Source organism: Erpetoichthys calabaricus, chromosome 12 (assembly GCF_900747795.2).
Source record: "Erpetoichthys calabaricus chromosome 12, fErpCal1.3, whole genome shotgun sequence".
NCBI lineage: Eukaryota > Metazoa > Chordata > Cladistia > Polypteriformes > Polypteridae > Erpetoichthys > Erpetoichthys calabaricus.
Window position 1 is genome coordinate 17,557,488 of NC_041405.2, and position 24,055 is coordinate 17,581,542.

A 24,055-nucleotide genomic window follows, 5' to 3' on the forward strand; every position below is an offset into this window, starting at 1 on the left:
GGGAGGTTTGTTTCATTTTCAATTCTCTTCTGTCTGGGAGTTTCTGCTGCCACTGAAGCAAGATGGCAGAAGTGAATATTTCAGTGCTAAAGGATTGTTTTCTCTGCTCTGTCTGTAAGGAGATTATGAAGAATCCCGTCTCCCTTATCTGTGGGCACAATTTCTGCTCGAGGTGTCTTAAAAAAGTTCCTGGTTGGTATGGAGGGTACACATGCACTCTGTGCAAAGAAAGATTCTCTTCAGGGCCTGCTGTTAACATAAACACATTGCTGGCAGAAATCATAGAGAAAGTGAAGAAGGAAGAGCTGAGTTATACGACTTTGATGAGTTACACAGGATCTGAGGTCGTGCCCTGCGACGTATGCACAGGGGGAAATGTGAAAGCTCTGAAGACCTGCCTGACGTGCCTGGCCTCTTACTGTGAGACTCACATTCAGCCCCACAGAGAGTCTGCAGCACTGAGGAGACACAAACTGGAGCAGCCAATAGGAAACATCCATCAGAAGCTCTGCCCACAGCACCTCCGACTGCTGGAATTCTTTTGCCGGAAAGATCAGAGGTGCATCTGCTCTGAGTGTGTGTTAACTGAGCACAAAGGCCATGAACTGGTCAGGCCTGAACTGGAAAGCTCTGAGAAGAAGGTAAGCATGGGGGTTTAAGTTTATTGTAATTTCAACAATGTGGGGTTGCACTGCAACAGAAAACTTTAATGATTTACTTTATTTAATGATTTGCTCGATGAAGCACTCAGTAACTTATTTATTCACTCATTCTCCCATATATTTGCAGTAAAATGTATATGAACCATTTGGAATGACCTGGTTTTCTGTGTTAATTGGTTATAAAATAAATGTGTTCTGAACTTTATCAGAGTCACAAGTATAGAAAACACAACATGCTTACATTAATATCACACAAACAAGTGTAATCTTTCATGTTTTTATTGAACACATTCATCAAACAGCCGTACTGTGAAAAAGTAAGGGAACCCAGTCTTTTCTTTGATTAGTCTATTTTACGAGAGTTACTCATTTATTGATTTTTCCATTCACTTCTTCGTTTAATTGATGTGTTTTGTCTTTTCATTGATTTGTTTGCTCATTCTTTCATTTATTCATTCATTCATTTTGCAATTCTGCTTATTATGTGAATTTCCCATTGGGATTAATAAAGTATCTATCTATCTATCTATCTATCTATCTATCTATCTATCTATCTATCTATCTATCTATCTATCTATCTATCTATCTATCTATCTATCTATCTATCTATCTATCTATCTATCTATCTATCTATCTATCTTATTATAACACAAGCTCACTGTGATGTGCAAACTAATGATTATCATCTCTAAAAAAAGCTTTGGAAATTTAATGGCAAAGAATGAAATTAGTGGAGACGATCACAACGGTTATGTTTAATAGTAGTAGTAAAAGAATTATTAGTGTGTCACTTGTATAGAGTATCATTAAATATTCACTTGCATGTAAACCATCATGCCTCAAGTTACAACTCTCCCGTGCTCTGATAAACAAGGATGTAATAAAACACACAACTCCATTTTATTTAGTAAAAATAGCAGTGGTAAGCCAGGAAGCACTTCTAACAATGTTGTTCTTGAAAGGCCCGGCTTTTTGTATCTCCAGGTTATCCAAAATGGCCTCAACTGTCCACTTTGCCTGACCATTAGGAATTGCCTCATGGAGATTTGGCATCCTGGGTTTGAGCCTTATTCCTAACCTTTATGCTTGTGGTGTTTATACCATCATAATATTATGTTATTTCACACTACATATTTTGGATATGATAGTTAATCTTATTTATTGAATTTCTTTTTAGTGTGCTTGTCTTCACTATTAAAGGCCACCATACATTCCAACATAGAAAAAGGAATTTTATAATTACAAAAGTACAAATATTTGACAAAAAAATATACAGATATCATAGTTTTTCTCGATCGCTTTGATGCAATTAATACATCGGAGACGTGATTCTCACACGTCTTAATGCAGATCTCAAAACAGTTCAGGGCCTTTCTCGTAACACTAACTCACCTGTGCAAAAGCGACAAAAACAATTCAAACCTCGTTCACATGTGCTGAATCATGCAAAGTCACATCAATATTGTCACCCATGAAGAAAAGCCTTTCACCAGTGCTTTAAGACTTAGACACCAAATGTTTTGATATTTTAATCAAAGCCTTACTAAAATAGAGAGTAATACAAAAAATGTAGAATAAAAAAGTGTTTGGACTCAAAAATGACTTGAGAATGACTTATTTGCAATTTTACACAATATAATTGCTGTAACTGAGAAAAGCAATATGATAAATATGGAACTATGTTTTGGAAATTAGAAAAGAAGAATATACAATCATAACACCAATTATAGTACCGTAAATTCATACTACATATACATGTATATCTGGATATACCAGTACAAATCCCTCAAGTGGCATCCAGTCTCTCATCTCTGTTAGGTTACGCCATTGTGTCTGCATCACCCCTGATGTCTCCCCTTCTTTTTGCCTGCCGCGCCCGGGCCCAACAAGCCTCAGGTGTGATGTCCTCCCAGCCAGTATCCATTGCCTGCAGTAACAACATCTGATTATGGAGCTGGCAATCATACACCTTCCATCTCCAAGTAGAGAGAATTTCTCAGTTGGGTTGACGAATGGTGAATAAGATGGCAGGCAAACCAGTATCATATGTTGGTGGGTTTCAAACCAATTCCCTCACATGGTGGAAGTGTTGAAAACATTTATTGTCCCTAATCACCACTTGACATGGCACATAGGCCCTCGCATTCTCTGGAATGAGGGCATTGTAGAACCCATCCAAGAGGTGAAGGAGTTGGTCTGTGTTGCAGGGCCCAATGGCTGCCACATTGTGAATTGCCGCCATGTTCAGCAGTAGCAGCACACTTGCATGAAACCTGCTTCCTGTTCCATTTTCAACGTCATGCACTGGGTGGAGCCTGATCATCCATACATGTTTGTGTGTAATTACTGCAGTGCCGACATGCCCCTGTGACACAAGATTGAGAACACGTGTTTGTTTCTGTTTCAACTGAACCTGTTTCTGAAGGGTTGGAATTAAATTTTTTCTCATATGAAGGGCAATTTTACTACAACCCCTAACAGTGTGTGACGAGCCTTGTACTTTCATGCATATTTGATGAAAGATTAAAATGATTTGATTGAAAACATTAATGCAGTGCAGGACAGTATCAAGGTGAGTGAGAGGTCTGTAATTTTGACTGTTCTCATAAGTTGTCTGAGTCAGATGAGGAATGCATGAACACAACAACAAAATGTCTTTCGTAGTGAAATATGTGTAGACACAATGGCAGTTTGTACAAACACAATGAGAAACACACTGCTGATTCCACAACTGCATTAAGAGTATTTCTAACGTGTGAATTGCATCAAACATTTGACAAAAACTGTAATAAAGAAGGTAATGATTTTTTTAATATCTCAGAACTTTGTTTCCCTTCTTCTAATGGGCACTACCTGCAATGGTTAAATTATGTCTCACAGGTCCAAGGCCTCAGTTTAAATCCTTCCCAAGGCACTGCCTGTGTAGATTTGACATGGTCTCCTCAAGTTTGCATGAGATTTCTTTCCACATCCCAAAGATGTGTTTATTAGAAAGACCATTAGCTCTAAATTGGCCACCACAAGTCAATGTGTTAGAGTGTACCCCAAGGTTAACCTTTCCAGGGTGAGTATGCACCTCACACTCCATGCTGCTAGGATGGGGAAAGGATTTCTGTTGCCCTGAAGCAGAAAAGTGATAGATTCTTGTACAGTAAGTAGGTTCTTAATTTACCCCTGGGAGCCACAGATATCAAAACAGACATTTCTGTCTATCTATTATAAAAAAAATCTTGGGTCGAGACGTGATCATCTCGGAGAGACACATTGACGTCACGCGAGACTAGACATTACAACCTTAGGAAGCAAGACCCGTGAGATGGTGACTTTTGCACGTCATGCCCAACTTACAAGCAATGTACTACTAACTCATTCACTAAAATAACAATCTCTTAAAATTGTATATCCGGTTAACCAAACCCAGGGGTTGGGGGGCGAAGCGAGCAGGGGGCAGAGCCCCCTAGTAAATCATAAAATAAACACACTCACGAGTGGAAAAATTAAAAACAGGAAACCTGGTGTGCTTTGTGCTCTCTACATAGAATTGAATCAACACCGGTCTGTTACCCTGCCTTGTTCCCTTCTCATTCTTCTGAGTGCCAAAACAAGGGCCAAGATGAGTGATGATGAGAAACTTCACCGAGGCTCTGTTTCCCAGTCAAATACTGAAGACTTTTGAGGTGTTCACAGTTTACTTGTGTTCTGTGTCAAGCCATCAGCAGTGTGTCTGTTTGCGGAGAGAGTGTCGACCTTGTTGAGAGGTTTACTTACCTTGGCAGTGACATTCATGTCTCTGGTGACTCTTCCTGTGAAGTCAGTAGACGGATTGGGAGAGCATGGGGGGTCATGAGATCGCTGGAAAGGGGTGTGTGGCGTTTCCGATATCTATGCAAAAGGACGAAGGTCCAAGTCTTTAGAGTCCTGGTGCTTCCTGTCTTACTATATGGTTGTGAGACATGGATGCTATGCAGTGACCTGAGATGAAGACTGGACTCCTTTGGTACTGTGTCTCTCTGGAAAATCTTTGGGTACCTTTGGTTTGACTTTGTGTCGAATGAGTGGTTGCTCATGGAGTCCCGAATGAGGCACATTACCTGCATTGTGAGGGAGCGTCAATTACGCCACTACGGCCATGTGGCGTGTTTCCCAGAGGTTGATCCGGCTCATAAGATCCTCATTGTTGGGGACCCAAGTGGCTGGACCAGGCCAAGGGGTCGCCCACGTAACACCTGGTTGTGGCAGATAGAGGGTCATTTCCGGAGGATAGGACTGTACCGCGTGTCTGCCTGGGGGGTTGCCAACCAGGATCCCGAGCTGTTTCGACGTGTAGTGGGTGCGGCAACGCACTGTACCAGTGCATGCTCCCCAATTTGACTTGACTTGTGTCAAGGTGGAGGTTTATCTCCAGGTACTCTGATGTAGTGTGACATCTAAACCACTTGGCATTTTCCTGATTGTCCCCTTCGGGAGTAGAATGACTGTAAACTGTAAATGATGTGTGGGAAAGTTTCACTTAAAAGTGGAACTGTGAATTTCAGTTAAATGACTTTGGAAGGAAAAGGCTTCCCGTAGGATGAGACCCTTTATTGTGAAGGTGTGCCAATGTGTATGTCGAGATAAAGCAAAAGAAAGAAGCAGGACTCACAACTTGATTACCCAAAACCACATAACATCACTTCAGGTTTCTTAAGCCTGATGCCAGTCCTGACTTGGATAGTAAAGGCAAATGGTCAAAGACTAACCAATTGTGTGAATTTGTTCCACCTCTATAAAACATTAGTCCTTGGTCCAAGGTTTTAGCATTGATCGATGGAAGGCACCACGTTTCTCTAGAAAGTAAAATGTACAGTCGTGTCCAAAGGTTTTGAGAATTACACAAGTATTGGTTTTCACAAAATTTGCTGCTTTGGTGTTTTTAAATGTTTTTGTCAGATGTTTGTATGGTATACTGAACTAAAATTACAAGCTTTTCACAAGTTTCAAAGGCTTTTATTGACAATTACATTAGGTTTATGCAAAGAGTCAATCTTTGCCGTGTTGGACCTTCTTTCTTTTTGAAGACCTCTGCAATTCTCCCTGGCATGCTGTCTGTTAATCAACTTCTGGGCCAAATCCTGACTGATAGCAGCCCATTCTTGCATAGTCAATGCTTGGAGTTTGTCAGAATGTCCACCTGCCTCTTCAAGATTGACCACAAGTTCTCAATGGAATTAAGGTCTGGGGAGTTTCCTGGCCATGGACCCCAAATTTTGATGTTTTGTTACTAGAGCCACTTTGTTCTCACTTTTGCCTTATGGCCCGGTTCTCTATCATGCTGGGAAAGGCATTGTGGGTCACCAAACTGTTCTTGGATAGTAGGGAGAAGTTGCTCTCAGAGGATATTTTGGACCCATTCTTTATTCATGGCTGTGTTCTTAGGCAAAATTGTGAGTGAGCTCTGCACTCCCTTGGCTGAGAAGCAACCCCACGTGACATGAATGGTCTCAGGATGATTTACTGTTCGCATGATGCAGGACTGATGGTAGCGCTCACCTTTTCTTTTTTCTGGATACCCCAAACAAAAAGTGGATTCATTAGAGAAAATGACTTGACCCCAGCAGTCCTCAGCAGTCCAATGCCTGTACCTTTTGCAGAATATCCGTCTGTCCCTGATGTTTTTCTTGGCTGCCCTTCTTGACAGTAGGCCATCCTCCAAAAGTCTTCACCTCACTCACACCTGCCTGCTGCCATTCCTGAGCAAGCTCTGCACTGGTGGTGCCCCGATCCCGCAGCTGAATCAACTTCAGGAGACGGTCCTGGCACTTGCTGGAATTTTTTGGGCTCCCTGAAGCCTTCTTCACAACAGCAGTAGAAATGTTTTTTTGTGAATAAGTTCATTTTCATGGCAAAGATGGACTTTGCAGTTAATTGCAATTCATCTGATTACTTTTCATAACATTCTGGAGTAGATGCAAATTGCTATCTTAAAAATGGAGGCAGCAATCTTTGTGAAAATTAATATTTATGTCATTCTCAAAACTTTTGACCTCGGCTGTATTGACAGCCTGTGTTCAATACAATGTTTTTCTGAGTTTTCCAGGTCCTTTTGAATGTCCTCTAACTTCTAGCCTTACAAGGACCATCAGCTCATTGATGTCTCTCTAGTGTTGGATTGAGGCAGTAAAGTCACATCTGGTATGAATCAAACAATTTAGTTATTTGTAAAAGAAATAGTACAAAATGGTTAAATATTTCATTCACTTCTGTTTCTCCTCACAGAAAGAGGTTAAGGTGACAATAGACAAGATTAAACAAGGAATCTACAAGAAAGAGAAACAGATGATGGACACACGAGTTGCTGTGGAGAAATTGCAGGTGAGAATCCATATTACTAACCGAGAATGGTAAACTGAATGGCATGGACGCAGGTACACGGCGATGGGACCATGAGACATACTGCGCAGGCGCGTACACCGTGCGTCTCATAAACTGCAAGCGAAGTCATATCCACCGCGAACAAAGGAGTCACGGCCCAAAAACGAAAGAGCTCAACTGACGTGAATGAGAAATGAAGCAACAACGCGCCCATAGCTAACGACTAACGACACAGCCACACAAAAAAGAGGATTCTGCGCTGCAGCCCAGATTCAAACGGAAGAGGCTACGGAGGCCCCACAGGTCCATAAAGATAAGAAAGGCAAAGGCGCCTACACAGCATAGTGAAAGCCGACATAGTACGGAATGCGCAGGCATCACCGCCATATTGTGAGTGGCACTACTGCGGAGTGAAATTAGGAATAATGTGCTGCTTGGAATTGTACAAACCGCTGAATGCTTTACACCAAATTCAAACACAATATAGCTCAACGATACAAACATGAGCCTACCTGGGTAAGATCAATGAACGCAGGCGCCTACAATGCGCGTCTGAAACTGCGGAAGCAAAGTAGGCACAGGTTCAAAACGAACGAGCTCGACTGACGGATATACAAACACGAGCCCGCCTGGATAAACACAATACAGCTCAACTAACGGAAATAGCAGATATAACAAATGTGCTGCTTGGGATTGTACAAACCGCTGAACGCTTTACACAATACAGCTCAACGATACAAACACGAGCCCACCTGGATAAGATCAATGAATGCAGGCGCCTACAATGTGCATCTGAAACTGCGGAGGCAAAGTAGGCACGGGTTCAAAATGAACGAGCTTGATTGGCGGATATACAAACACGAGCCCACCTGGATAAAATCAATGAACGCAGGAGCCTACAACGCGTGTCTGAAATGTCGCAAGCCAAGTGGGCGCGGCTCCAAAACGAACGAGCTCGACTATTGTATTTCAGGATACCCAACGCCGGGGGTAGGCGAGCGAAGCGAGCAGGGGGCAGAGCCCCCTTGTCTCTTCTAAGATGATTCTATTCCCTGTGCATTAAAACTTAATGAGATTTGGTTAAAGCCATATATTTTCAGCCTAGCTGAGTATTATACATTTACATCTGTAAGTTAAAAACATCCCATTGATATTTCCTGTTTGTATGGTGATCTTGGTTATTTATTATCATTATTTGGTGGTATTGGCTGTCCAGATTACTGAAATGAAGCCTAAAAGCACAAGAGATTTAGTAGAATTCTAACCTTCTTTTTATCAGAGGGACACAGCAAATGGAGTGAGGGAATATGAGGATATTTTCAGATTTCTGTCTTCAGAGGTAACTAAGCTGATCAGAGATAATGAGAAGAATCAAGTGAGGAAAGGTGATGAGCTCATGAAGCAACTAGAGAAGGAGATCGAGGAGCTGAAGAGGGAAGGCACTGAGCTGGCAGAACTCTCACAAGTTGTGGACCACATCCACTTCCTTCAGGTAATAGGAGAGGAAAAAGAGTAAATGATAAATATGTTTTTAGAACTTTAAAAGCGTTTTTATTTATACTGGCCAATGTTATTCTCTATATCAGTTCTGGAAATATTTTGTGTATATGATGCACAGAGATGTGTCACATGAACAATAAATATTGTGGCAGAGCCACCTAGTGCTATCCCATGGTTGAATAAAATGCAGCTAAAAACGTTAACATAGTTGTTTTGTTTTTTTTCTCAAGGAGGCCAAGTGACAGATTCTGTTTCAATCTGAACTCTTTTTGTTTCCTGACTTTGATTCTTTAATTGCCTTCGTGTCTTATTTGCTAGTTTTGACCTTGGCCTGTCCCTTACTATGTTTCAACCTCATGCTAATCTAATGGGATCTCATGGGTACAATTTTCTCATCCTCATAAATGTGCATAAGTCATTGTATTTTTGAAATTGTCAATCTCTACATATTAGATAAGTATTATAAGTACATGAGAATAGTAAATACTATATTTCACTAAGAAATAAGATGTAAGAGTTAGAATTAAAAAGATTTATGCTTACTAATTTTTTATTGCTAGAAACCAACAATAGTTCATCAGCCAAAGGTTAGACGTGCAGGAGAGCTGGAAAAGGATGGACCCCTCCTACACTACTCCTGTAGAGAGGGAAGGTGAACTCTTTGGCTGTAAATAATGGTAGCAAGCGCTGAGCTATTAGGGAGTATGGGTAGGCCTTGTCAGACAGAGATGATGGACAGAGTGGGGTTTGACACCCTCTCAGCTGAGAAATAATGGTGGAATTAATTAGGGACAGAACTAGAGCAGGGGAATGTTAGGAGTCAGATGAGGATGAATAATGGCCCATGGCTGCTCGCTCATCCCATCCCATCAGACGTGAGTCTGCATGTCCACCATACAATAAATCTTGATTCTGCTGCCTATCCTGAGACTCTGAGTGCCTTCTTTGGGGCTGAGGGTGTCTGCACCAGCCTGCTTCAACAAGGTTGAGATTTATAAAAACGAATTGGCTTAGGGTTATGTCAAATTTCCACCATCTACAAGTCCTATGCAGATAATTTTGGTGTTCGAACTTTAACAAATTCAGGTGGCAGGCCAATGAAGTGAGTAGAAAATCTCATTTCTTTACATATTTTCATGATTTGTCAGTCACATTCTGGTGTTCTTAAGCTAATTCTATGACAGCTATCTGATATGTTCTCTCATCTTCATTGTTGACAATAACACCTTATGTATACATGTAAAGTCAATTTCTTTTACTATGTAGCCTATCTATTTTGTCTGTCTGTTGTATGACATAAATAGCAATGGCAGTGCTAGCAAGAAGCCAACTATTATACACCACATAACTCTGAAGTCTGCTTCACACACTACTGTTTGATAAAATAAAGGAATCGTAGTTTCAGCCCGGCCACCTTGCAACAACATTAGTCAGATACATTTAAGCATCACATATTAGTTGTATTTTAGTTACATTTTTTTCTGTTTACAAAAGCCAATCAATCTGCAATGGTGTCTTGATCACAACATGTGTGTAGTCAAATGCACAAATTTCACTGGAAATCACCTTTTGATCTTGGCCTGCTCACCCCAACAGGGTACATAAGGAAATTGTATGTATCTGAAGAGCATGTAAATTATACCCAGGGGACAGTATGCGCCAGTGCTGCCATTTCTCTGCTTTTGTGGCAGATAGTGGTTGCCTAACAGTGAGTAACGCCATGTCCCGCTCACATTTTGTATGTATTTAAGCCTGATCGAATCATCAAGGGGATATCCCCTTCAAGTTCCTCTCATACTCAACTCCACTCTCTGCTGAACACCCCCCACACACACTCTTTGTATCAATACACATATATAAGTGTGCATAAAACTCCAAGGGGGACACCCCCTCACCTCACTCTTTGGAGTAACTATATGTATTTTATAAAACATCACGAAGAGTAAGAAGAATCAGACTAAAAAAGGGAGCACACCAGTAGTTATTTAATTCCACATAGTACACCATCTCATGCAGATGAGTTGATACAACTCAAGGGTGACTGTGAGATTCCTGAACATTCAGCCAGTTCATGCTAAAAAAAGCCCGTCACCAAGTACCCTACACTTGTTGAAACCTGTAATTGAAGAGGGATCACAGGATTTCTGTATACTGGCCTGTGTAATGTCAGCTCCAGTTCAGCACACAACTCCAAAAAGATGGCTCAGAAAGTCAAAATCGGCTTATAAGCCGATCATCACCATGAGCCAAAAAGCCATCATGATCTATAAAAAAACCTGCTCCATAAATAGTCCGTCACACCTTTGTACACACAAAGATGGACGGCCTCTGCCACCTGAGGTAAGCCATGATGAATGCATGAATGTCTCAGACCCTGTCCTTCAGGACATCAGCGCCATGGCCATTCACAGACACTTAGATGTTGTACGTCAAATGCAAAGACTTGTATGTAATGCAACATTGACAACTACTTATCAAAATTATTTATTTATTTTTGCATTGTTTTTTTGCTCTCCACACTCATCTCCTCTAGTAGGTCCAATTCTAGTTTTTGTGGTTCTCCACTTCAGTTAGTTACACCTCAAGTTCACATTCATTGAAGTTTCATTTTCTGTTTTCTCCTATGGTTTGTAGTAAAATGTTGCTCAGGAACATGGTCAAATTTATATGGTGGTTAGATCATGAATATTCCAAAAAAGGACTTTTTTAAGTCATAAATAGTTACTGGAGTTCTTCCTTTGGCTCTCATGTAGAAGCTCTCATCTGTGGCTCTCCCTAATGAAGATGAAAATACAGCTACAGTTGTCGGAGACTTGCTGCCTGAGCCTTTGAGGAAGAGCCTGTCTGATGTGATAAAATATATGGAAGAATACAGTGGCTGGGGGATTCCAAAACCTAAAGGTGAATTAAAGGCAATTAACATTTTCAGACAAGCTTAGTCCAACTGAGGACCACATGGAGGTCAGAGTCTCTCTGGTGATTTAAATGTATTCATCTTATTTATTTACTTAAAGAGTGATAAAGGGAGAGTAAAACCAACTTACTCCATCCACCCACCCAATGTCTTAGCCTGTTTATTTCAGCTAAAATATCACAGTGATGGGAAGATTGACAGAACCTAACCCAGACAGGGCTGTCAGTCTATACCAGTGCATTTACTCACACCAGGACAATTTGGAGCCATCAACCAAAGTAACAGCATAAGATTTTGTCAAAGACAAGTGGAATTACACACAATATGCAAATTGTACAAAGAAAGCATCTTGTGCAAAAACTGAACAGAGAGTGCAAATGCTACTGATTGAACGTCTTCTTCATCTCAGGAGTTAAACTTGCATGTTTAGAACTAAGGTGGGCTCTTGTGATGGACTGTTATCCCTTATGAGATTAGAGTTGCTTTTGTCCTGACTTACCCACAGACTGGCCTACATCTACTTTCCTCTGTAGTGGAATAAGTATATTTTAGGGAGAACATTTCTCATATTTAATGAACACAAGTGTGCAAAATCAAAATCAGGCCAATAATTGTCTGAAAAAATAAGATCATACAAAGTGCGGCTAAAATTAATAGGGGGTGATAGAGCAAAGTGAATTATAAGAGAGGGGCAGGATGATTGTGGTTGTTAGCTAAGGTGTATTTTATTATTCTGTATCTTTAAAAAATAAGCAATGAATTAAGTGGAGGTTTAGTAATCGAGAGAAACAGCAACAACAAAAAAATACTAAACTTGTAAAATCAGCAAGGGATCATTTGTTCAGTAACTGAAAAAATAGATTTTTTTTGTTTAAGTTTAAATTACAATGGTTATAGTTTTGTATTGTATTGTTTAGACAAAAGCAAACATTCATCCAGTTCAGGGTCACATAGATCAGAGCTGAGGTGGTAACCAACCCCAGACCACGTGCCAGTTCATTACAGGGCACATTCATGCACACACCCGCACTCATACTGGGCCAGTTTAACTGTGCCAGTTCACTTAGCCTTTACGTCTTTAGGATGTGAGAGAAAATCCACCGTAGCCACTGGAAAAACCTGTGGAGGTATGAGGAGTGAATTGAAACACTCCGGGGCTGCAGTGGTTAACATTGAATCATTGTGTCTGTATTACATTAGGCATTTACTGATTGACTGCCATTTGTTTTTATGCTAACTTCATTTGTTTGGTTATCCCTTGTAAAGCAAAAATATTTAGATATTTTATTATTTTTATATATGTATCTCTGTGATAGGCACTCTGTTTATAATGCCTTTTTGCTGCATGTGCATTAAGAACATAAGGATGTCGATTGCTACTCTACTCTAAAATACTGTCAAGTCAAAATCTGAAAATTCATAAAAACTACTTTCAACCACAATACCTTGTAACTTATTCCATATCTGGTGCTCTTTGTGAAGATAAACTTCTGCAATGCATCTGTAAAATTTAGCCTTAACCAGCTTCTATGTGTTCTGCAATGTTCTGGATGTAAAACACATTTTAAACTAGCAGTAAGGGTCACTGTGCTAATTCCTTTTATGATTTAAAACACTTTATTCACATCACCTATTTACCGGCATATGTTTAAACAAAAAAGTTGTCACATCTCATAACCTGCTATTAGAGGTATGAAAGTTCAATCATTCATAGAGTTTTATTCATTCAATCATCAGCACTTGCTACATCCAAACGGCACAGATATTGCAGGCTCAGAATAAAAAGTAAAACTTTGAGAAATGTTAGCAGAGTCATTCTAATAGATTTAACTTTTTCACTTTTCTTGATTTATCTAGGGCTTCTTGAACAATCTACAAAAGCGACGAGCAGAAGTGAACCACTGAATGGTGAGACTGTACTCTATAGCCGTCTTTGTATAAATCTGAGCTTTCTTCTGACTGTGGAGCTAAGATTCTCAAATAAAAAACAGAGTTTTATTGATTTTAAATGGGGAAGCCAAGACAGCAGCCAGTATGGTCCAACACACACGCCTCCCATAGATTTGCTCAGTGAGTGTAATTTGGAGACCAAAATTGTACAATATGTTAAAAGTGATGTGTCATAAGTTTGTATTCTGTCCAGGACACTGTGGACGAAGACACCAGACAAGACAGCAGGTGTGGTTATATAGCAGCTTTTATTCTTCAGTGTCACAGTGAGCAGAGTTTCAGAAAGCAGGCAATCAATATTACTTGACAGCCTCAGGGCTCTTCTGAACCCCGTCTGTTGGGTGGGGCAAAGTTTTTATACCCCTAGAATGCGTGATTTAATATCATTATGAAATGCAACAGTCGTCACTTTTATTTTACACAATCCTTGAGCCCCTTCAACGCCCCTTGTGCAACTTGATTTCTTGGCCCCTTTGTTATGGCGTTCAGATGTAAACTAAGGGAAAACGTGATAAGGCAGTCTCATGTGTGGAATGCTTAGACCTTGAGTCCTTTGGACAAATATTTTTCTGTTTGCTCAGCAAAGCATGTTTTTTAAAGTTTACTTCTGCTTAACTTCTTAGACAAGGATTAGTACAAGGGAACGAAGAGAACATTCATCTTTCACACCCCCTATAGTGATTCAGCTGATTGTAGATTATCGGCTGTGCCACTTCCTTTTTGCATCATCCATAAACATAACCAGCTTCTTATTTGTAGTCCTAGGAAGATCATTTATATTTGTTTCTCAAAGAGCAGCAACCCCAGCACTGATCCTGATTTTAACATCATCAGATTCTAATAACACTCATTTGACCATAAATAATCCTTTTCTTCCTAAATTTAAGAGAGCTTTGGACCTATCTAGACACTGAGCCTTGAACAAAATCTTCCCATCTAACTCATATTAATTATTCACTAACACAGCTCTTCTTGAAATTTGATGCTCAGTCTTTTCCTTAGTTAATGTTAATGTTTTCAGAAAGTTGGCCTGTAGTTACTGGAATCAGCCCAATCACCGTTTTAACATAATAGGATGACATTTATTTGCTTTCCATACTGTAGGAATTGCCTAACCGTGTGCGGTAAAGGGTTTATATATGTATGCATTGGGCTCCATAAGCACTCTACAATAAGTTTTATTTAAAGCCAATACATGTTTCTGAAAATCTTGTACGTTTTTAACAGAAAGGCGCCAATCCTTTACACCAAATTTATATAGAAAACGCACAATAATTCCTTTTTGTTGTTTCACACTTACCAGATCTATCCTACTCCCAGAAAAACTCATCTTACTCACAAAGGATCCAAACTATAGTGAGACACATAGGTGCAGATCTCATTGCTAATTTATGTTTCTTTCCTTGTTTCCATTCAGAACCTGCTAAGTTTGTCCAAAAAAATTCCTTGCCGGATCAAAGCTTAGAGATTAAGAACACGACAGCCATGCCAGATCCTGATCCAAAAAGTTCAAGTGGTGTAAGGTCGCTCTTCTCATCAGGTCAGTGCAAGATTCGCTGTTTAGTTGATGGAGAACAGTAGGGTTGTAACAATGTTAACAAAAAACAAAAAGGTTGTGGTTGCTGAATATGGCATTGAACTCAATGATCTTAGTTGAAGGTTGTGCCTCTCTGGTGCCCATTTGTCCTGTAGAGCACAATAAAATGAAATAATAAATCCCCAATTAAGTATGTAAATCATTAAAGACTTGTTGGACTGTCCACTAGTTCTCCATTTTTGTTTTTTCTTACAAAAAAAACAAAAGGGTTGAAGGCATCTTCCAAATTACAAATGACATTTATATCTGGTGTCCACTCAAATTCTGTCCAACAATCTGCAAGCTGGCACCTTCTGAACAGTTACTGATGACACTTGAGGTCAAGTCTTCGGTTATTATGAGAATCAATGATTTTGAGATAGAAATGCATCTAAGGGAATAGCATTGAAACATACTTTTTGGTGTAGCTAAGGTAGACAGTTCATAGATTTGTACCTTTATTCCTTACCTGAAAGAACTACAGTATGTTAACTCAAAACCTCTGTTGTCCTTTAATGGAACTTTGGTATTTAGTGGTTCCTCTCATATCAGTAAGATTACACACACACACACCACAACCATTTTCTGATACATCTGAAAAAGAACTTTGTCAATTTGCAAATAACCTTTTCTATACTTTCTTCACCTAGGTGGAAGTACACCATCGAAAACATCTGTTGGTATGAATTAAAACATCCAAATACCGCATTTGTTAAAGTGGAATATCCTTACAATGGCTGGAAATAGTAGTGACAGACTTGGTACAAATGGCAGAATAATACATACACCTGCAATTTAATAAAAGGGGAGCTCTTGTGCTCTGTACCAGGAATAATATGAAGAAAACCAGTGCTGATAGTACAGTACGTTTTTCGCACAGCCATAAACATGGGGAGAGGTAGAACCAAAGAGAAACAACAACGATAGTAGAAGACAAACCAGATTTCCTAAACAGTTTTAAGTTCTTAACTTATACATCTTTCCTGAAGAAGGGGCCTGAGTTGCCTCGAAAGCTTGCATATAGTAATCTTTTTAGTTAGCCAATAAAAGGTGTCATTTTGCTTGGCTTTTCTCTACATTCATAATGGCTAACACGGTACAACACCCTAGTACTAAGTTCCTAACTATAATGTGTAGTTACTCTCAAAGTTGTCTACCTTACCCACTCCAAGATCATCTAATCTTTTGCATTGAGGTCTCTTTAAAGCTCTTTCAATAGGTACTCAGACTATCTCACAAAAACTCCCTCTGGTGGTCTCAATTAATCTTGTATCGTTGAACTGCAATAATGAATTAAAATACCTGCAGGACATCATTTTTTAAAAAAATGAGTAGGATGATCTTATACCTGAACATACGATTATTTCATAAAATGTCCTATGAGTGATTTATAAAATATCCATGAACACAAAAAATATTCTTGAATCTCTCCCACTTCTGGCTTATTTACAAATCACAAATTATCTTAAACTTTTTGAGTACATGGATGAGCGCATCATTTTTACCTAGAGAACACAGTCAAGTATCCATATAGTCGGTGATTAATTTTTATGAACAATGACAAGGGGACTCCGCCCCCTGCTCACTTCGCTCGCCTACCCCCGGCGTTGGGTATCCTGAAATACATTAGTCGAGCTCGCTCGTTTTGGAGCCGTGCCTGCTTTGCGTGCGGCATTTCAGACGCACGTTGTAGGCGCCTGCATTCATTGATTTTATCCAGGCGGGCTCGTGTTTGTATATCCGTCAGTCGAGCTCTTTCGTTTTGAACCCGTGCTTGCTTTGCTTCCGCAGTTTCAGACGCGTGTAGTAGGCGCATGCGTCCATTGATCTTATCCAGGTTTTTTGTTTCTTTGGAATTGTTTCAATTTTATTATTTGCACTTTTACTTTAAAGCTTCATTAAAAACATTTTTTTTGGAGACACATTGTGACAAGGCCTGTAAGTGAATATTGTTTCTGTGTCTCTACTTAATAATCTGACATTTTGTAATGTGTGTCCCAGTGATTTATCGATTGTCATAGCAAATGCTATTCTGACGGTAAACTGTAAACATTTTGATATGAATGGCATGTGACGATCTCCTTTGGTGTGTAATGTTATTTGCGGAATATATACATTACGTTTCTTTTTTGCCTGTTAAAATTTGCATCGCTTCTCCGTGATCATCAATATACACCTGACCGAATTGTGTATTGTTTGAAATTTAACTTGTTGTTGCTTTAACTGTTCCGGGACCAAAGATTCTCATAGGGTATGGTCCATTATTGTGTAAATGCACGTTTTTGTTCATTGAATGATGCAAATGTGAAAAGACTTTGTTGTTTACTCTTTGCCTTTTATTTCTGACCTCGTTTTGTCCTGCTATTTTTTTAATTACTCCTGGCTCTGATGATTAATCACCTTTTGGTTGCGGTAATGCGATCTTTTCTATCTTTTCTTTGATACTGTAGCGACTGACATGATAAAATGTCACAAAAGTTTTACTTGAACAATCGCCGACGTCCTAACCCCAAACACAACTTTCTAGCACCCTCTCCAACGCCACCCCTTACCGCATCAATCAACACCCCGCTATCAGTCTTCCGTGCTGAACTCCGCCCTCCCTCAATCGGACCTAACAGTCACTTAAAACCAAAAAGCCTCAACCTGGCTGGGACGCCACAATACTTTTGGATTTTACTGCTTTCATATTCTGTACCTTTCTCTGCATGTGTATCGAGCCATTGTTTGTTGGAGCCTTTCGAATTCCACTGCTTTCATAATATCTTATCCACCTTTTTTTCTCTGCAACGCCTTTGGGTCTCTATTCTCCGTATTGTCCTTATGCGCTTTATATGTGCTGAGAGCACATGATCTGTGTGTACTACATGACTGAGTGTTTTTTGATGGGTGAGCTCTTATATGATGAGCTCGTTCGTCTTGGAGCCATGCCCGCTTAGCTTCCACAGTTTCAGACGCGCGGTGTAGGCGCCTGCGTTCATTGATCTTATCCAGGTGGGCTCGTGTTTGTATCGTTGAGCTGTATTGTGTTTGAATTCGGTGTAAAGCGTTCAGCGGTTTGTTCTATCCCAAGCAGCATTATTCCTAACTTCACTCCGCAGTAGTGCCACACACAATATGGCGGTGACGCCTGCGCCCTCCATAGTAGTGCCACTCACAATATGGCGGTTTATGAGACGTGCGCTGTATGCGCCTGCGCAGTACGTCTCATGGTCCCATCGCCGTGTACCTGCGTTCATGCCATCCGGTTTAGTAAACCTGCGTCCATGCCATCCAGTTTATCATTCTCGGTTAGTAATATGGATGTGCCAGAGTTCCTAGTGACTGCCCTGGAGGTGAAATGGGGTTTATGCTGACAACAGCTATTTGATGTTGTGCTTTGCAGGAAAGCTCAAAGTATATTATGAGGAAAGCAGCAGAAAAAAATAAAACTGGTCAAAATACAAAAATGTTTCAATACCGGAATATTAGAAAACCAACAACCAAAACCAAAAAAGGGACAAAAATCACAGTGGAAAATGCCAAAAACAAAGCTGTTTAGCCAAAAGATGGACAAACAAAGGAAATAGCAAGCAGTTGTTTTTTAAATCTGTGAATTCAGACATTGATATAAAATGGAGGTGAATGTTTAACCTGACACCTCATGATTATCAACCTCTGGGTACACACCCCAACAATAGGAGCTCAGAAATGGTGCAGGAAACATTCTGAAATATTTCACAACACCAAAATTAAACCCTAAAGCAAAACTAAAAAAAAACAGTTATTACCAAAATACTTGTAATAGAAAACCCCTAAATTTAATGTAAACTTATACCAAAAGGGCCAGGGAAATTTGACAAAATGAACTAAGGCAAAATGTCCAGTTAAAAGTTTTAACTCTTCTCCACCTCATCTGATTCATCCTCATCCCCATCACCTCACTTCTGTTCCTTTACCTTTTTGTTTTTGTAACCACTCTGACCAGGAAGTTTATTTTGTTTATTTATATTTCAGTGTTTTTAATGATATTTTTTTCTTTTGCTCATCAGCCAATCAAAAAACAGTTAGATGTAATGCTAAGCTACTTTTATAAAGTTTAAAACCTATAGTAGTAAATTTAATTTAAATGTTATTAAAAATTAAAAGTAATTATGTTATAAATATTGGTTGCGGTTCCAGAGCAAAGTTTTCTGCTTGTGTGAATTTTGCCTTTGGCGTTCTGTGCAGGTAGAGTGCCCCCTGCCCCCTCACACCTCCTCACAGCATATCTTATACTGTAGAAAATGTTCAACAATTCACTTGTATATTTGCATGAAACTATTGTTCTTATTTTATTTAAGTAAAAATATATTATTTATGTCACTTTTATAGTTAACATTGAAGTTGATGGGACAGAGAGAACCCTCGGTGCCGGTGAAGCTTTCTTAGGAAAACTTACTGAGAAACTGAGGAGAAATCAAACTCAACTGAACACAAGCAAACTTACCAACAGCACTGACACGCTAGTGCTGGTCTTCTGTCCAGTAGCTTCGCGAATATTAACAGACATTAATGGGGCACTTCAGTCCATTTTATGTAAGTATATATGAATACAAAGTAAGTCATTTGGATCTTTATATAGTGCCTTTTATACTTACAGTATATATATTTTTTTTATTTTATTTCCAGTAAGGAGTCTTCTTGAACATTTTACATTTTTTATTCCTTTAGAAGCATTTTTACTCTTTGTTTATGTGTAATAAAGCAACAGTTGAATTGCTCAGGACAGCAAATGTGGACTAACAAGTGAGATTATAACTTAATTTAGTCATCCATTCATTCTTAAACCCACTTAAGAGTCATAGTGCACCATACTGAGTACAAGCCATAATTTAACCTTGGATGGGATGACAGTCCATTTCCAAATTGTTAATGAACCTAAACCATATGTCTCTATGATATTAAAGTGTCTAGAGATAAATCAATTTGGACATGAGAGGAGTGTGCAGACTTTACTCAGATCGCTGGTCGCAATTCAATCCCAGTTGTGTAAATTTTCTCTGAGGACTCCATTTTTCTTTTAATTTGTTAAAAATAAAAATAGGTTAGGTAATTTTGATTATCTGTAAACTCACCTATGGCCTCCAAGCTGTTGAGTTCACAATAATGACAAACATTACGATTGCATTTAAAATGTTTCCAATAAGTAAAAAATGGTCAATATATCTTTAATACAAAAGGCTAAGGGTAATGATAAGCAAAACAAGCAAAACATGAAGCAAGACATTCTTGTTGTTCATGTGATTACACCTGATATCTCAAGACTACTCTTTCCATCTTACCTCCTGTCTCTCTCTCTCCCTCTTTCCAGCACCCTCACCCTAACCCTCTCTTAACATCTAGCTTCCATTGTTTCCTTTCAACCTTATTCATCTCCTCCTAAAGATCTTCTTCATCATCTTCTGCTTGGAGATTACTCATGATCCAAGTCCTTCAATTATTTCTGGAGTCAGAGCTGCTTCAAACAAAAGTCGTGGTATTTCCAAATTAAGCTACCCTCTGGCATCATAGAGTCCCAATTTTCCCTTAAAAGCTGAGTCTTCAAACACCCACATCCATAACGTCTACTCTATCTATTGGACAGAAGGATCCCACTAATCATATGTGTATATGTGAATATCCCTGGCCAGGAGGAGTTGTGTTGGCCTACTGTTAATTCTCAATCACCTCACTCTTGCTATTAAAGAGAACGTTGTAGGTGGCCTGTCCTTTACCAAGTAATGTTTTTCTAGGGACCAATATCTCGGTCTTTTTGGAGAGCTCTTGTATTTTTTCATCTGATAAGTCTGTACAGTACGTTTCTAACCCTAAAATAATGAAGCTCAGCCATTGAGCTCACCCAATGGAGCTCACAATTGTCAAAAAAGATTTCTAGTGTTACACAAAGTTTATTTTGTAATTGAACCAAACATCTTAATTATTCAAGCAGGAACCTTGACAACCTTTAAGAAGTATTTGAATGAGATATTAGCTTGATGGATTGAAAGGTCTCCTCTCATGTGTCAGATTTCTTATGCGCTTTTATAATATTATGAGGAATATTAACAAGTAAACACATGATCCAGAGGAACATGAGGTGTTAACATGAGATCCTCTCATATTTCCAAGCTCATTAACCTGTCATGGAGACGATCAACTTAGTGCAGGACCCTCACTTCAGCCACTCATGATTGCAATCTCTCGTTCACTACAAACAGATTATGAGATTTACTTTGATTAAAATTATTGTTAAAGAAGTCTAAAAGGTGCCATCTGCTATCATAACTACTTCATATATTTTGAAGTGTTTTTGGCTTCCTTAAAATCAAAAAATATATATTTTGGCTGAGTTTCTAATTTCTGTTAAGTCTGCTTTATTGTCACAGTGGACAGATTTTATTTTTTGCAGTTGGTCGCTTTTCTTTTTTTCTTTTTGCTGAGTCTGAAATTTTCCCTAAGCACACTGCTTGGCTCTTTTATCAAACTGGCTTCGTGTAGAAAATGAATCTACTAAACAATTACTACAAAAATATTTTGTTATTTTGAGTAACTAGGGGGCAGTATTGTTTAAACCTCCTGTTTGCTCGATCAGCTGCTGGCTTGCTGCCTCCGCCATGTCGCGTGACCTGCACCCCGCTTGCCTGTCCTTCTCTCCCCCCTCACCAGTGCGACGCGCCGTTGTAAAGTTGGGGGGGAGAACACACTCCAAGGAGATGCGGTCGCTCATTCGAAACCCCTCTTAAACGGTAATACTATGGGAAACAAATAACAGTTTTTTTTATCTCCTCTTTGCTCGATCAGCTGCATGGCTTGCTGCCTCTGCCGCGTGCCACATGATCTGCATTTCGTGCAGTGCTACGATCATTTAAAAGCCTGTACAGCACCTTCTTGACCCCAGATGTCCTCAAACACTATGCAATCTTGTTTCGCTTTTCCGTTATTTCACTGAGTAATATTTTCCATTTGTTTGAGCTAATGTGATCTTTACTCTCATGTTTTTGAGACTTTAGAATTTTCTTACTTCCATTATCTCTAACCTGCTCTGTATGTTTACATGTGTATCACGGGACTTGCTTCCAAAGGTTGTAAGTATGACGCGATGTGTCCATCTCGCGGGACGTGAAAGTCTCTCTGTCTCTCTTCCAAAGATTACGTTTTTTTTTTTTTTTTTATAATAGAGAGATACGTTAAACTTGTATTGAGCAATTTACAGCTGTATTTTTGTTTTTCCACAGCAAAGAAGAACGTCATTTTGGTTGTCATGCATCACACTCACAAACCTGGCCACACAGTGACCGAAAGCAAAAGGCTGGTTCAACAGAGCAATGTGATGGAAACAGTTGACTGTCTTTTCTACGAAAACCAAGGCTTACTCGATTGTTCATTAAATAGTGAATCGTTAGAAAAGGTTGCTAATATACTTGGGGGTTCACTTCAAATGCAACATTAATAAAGGCATGTATCCCACCAGAGACAGGATGCTGGTTCTAAATCACACAAGCCTTATAATGAGCAGGGATTTGCTTTGATTAAAAGGTAACAATCATGATTTTCTATTCTTTTAACGGTGAAAAGTACTTACATAAATAAGAGTTTTAAAAATATCATGGCGTGAACTGCTGCAGCAGTTTTGCAGTCTAGTGGTATCACTTGTCTAGTATTGTACAGTACAATCACCACATTGATTCTTGGGCTCTGAGCTTTTCCACCAGCTCAATACAAGACCAGTAACTTTGCCGATTCATATTTTTCTGTTGATTTATGTGAAAATGGCTACATTGTTTTATGCTGTATTTTTTTCAGAGCTCTCAAGTGAGAGTATTTTTGTTATTAAATGAAAAAAAATGTAACTGCCCCCCATTAGTAACTGTGTCACTTCATTTAATTACATGATTGTATGTAAATGCAGAGGTTTATAATCTAATCTAATCTACGGTGAATCTAGGAAGTGTATCCTAGTATCTAAAAGTTTCTCTCTTAGAGAACTTTAATGACTGAGCTGCCAATTTTTAATTTAAGTTAACTACCCAATATTATTTAATATTTTTTTCTGATGAGCAATCAAATATGTTATGTTATCAAACTGTAATTAAGGAAATGAAGCTCTAGTTTCCTAATAGTATTATATCTTTCTTTTTAAAAACAAAAGTGAAATGGATAGTCTGTTTATTTATTCTGTACATTGTTCATCTTAATCATCTCCCTACAATCCAGTATTAGCTTATTATGGAGACACAGTGGTAATGTTGCAGTAAGAAAGCAGTTCTTTATAAATGTGTGATTCAATACCACTGTGCCCCCTAATAAGTTATCCATTGATTAAACTATAAAATGAAAGGATGGATGGATAAGAAGCTGAATACAGATGAGATTTATTGGTCATAGCCTCCCTGCTGTAAGCCAATCACAGGGGCAGGAGGGATCTTAAAGCCTGCTGTGCCTCACACAGCCAATCACATGCATGCTGAGAGTCTTTGTCTAATGGGAATCCTTCGACTTTGGACACTTCTCAGCTTAGCACGAGTACAAAAGAACATGTTGCTATAATGAGGTGGATGTGGATGCAAAGGAGCATACTTTTAACAGGTACACTCCAAGATTTTAAAACTTAAAAAGTTAACTAAAAGACTAACTTGTAAAGCGGTACAATGGTAATGTGCTAAGAGACCTATCCCTGTTTATTTTAAGTGTCTGTTTCATGGTATCACTTTAATTGTTTGACTGTTTTACAGCAGCAATCAATTATTTTGCAGACTGTTTATGTTTTCTGTGTCTCTGTATGCTTATTGATCAGATTCCCAGTACACAGTAAGAGGGAAAGTTTTAATGGCTCAATAAAATACTCATTATTTATTACCGTGATGTTTAGTTTTTTTTTCTTAAGTAAAGGATAAGTATTCACTCTTTCATTATCAATTTTTCACTCTCTCCTTAACCTATTCTAACCACTTTTCAGCTATGTCACATGAAAGTCAAAGCTAAGGCCTACTCAAATCTACTGGAAATGTGGAAGACATAGCTCACCCAATGAACTGAATGAGCAAAACAAGCAGCAAAAGCTTCTATTAAAATGTTAAAGTTTGAACTCATCTATCCAACCAT

The 24,055-nt window shown here is 39.0% G+C and overlaps 1 protein-coding gene across 2 annotated transcripts; it reads left to right on the forward strand.

The window, feature by feature from the left end:
• On the forward strand, positions 1-23,806 carry LOC114662979 (E3 ubiquitin/ISG15 ligase TRIM25-like). 2 transcript variants are annotated; one of them, XM_028816729.2, is made up of 9 exons: positions 1-641; positions 6,918-7,013; positions 8,293-8,505; positions 11,267-11,414; positions 13,285-13,335; positions 14,795-14,917; positions 15,604-15,633; positions 19,307-19,510; positions 22,189-23,806. In XM_028816729.2, the coding sequence occupies exons 1-9, from the start codon at positions 63-65 to the stop codon at positions 22,401-22,403; spliced, it is 1,659 nt and encodes a 552-aa protein (XP_028672562.2). In that variant the 5' UTR covers positions 1-62; the 3' UTR covers positions 22,404-23,806. The 2 variants fall into 2 exon arrangements, with proteins under 2 accessions (XP_028672562.2, XP_028672563.2); XM_028816730.2 differs by lacking the exon at positions 15,604-15,633 and having other exon boundaries at positions 2-641.
• The last annotated feature ends 249 nt before the right edge of the window (positions 23,807-24,055 follow it).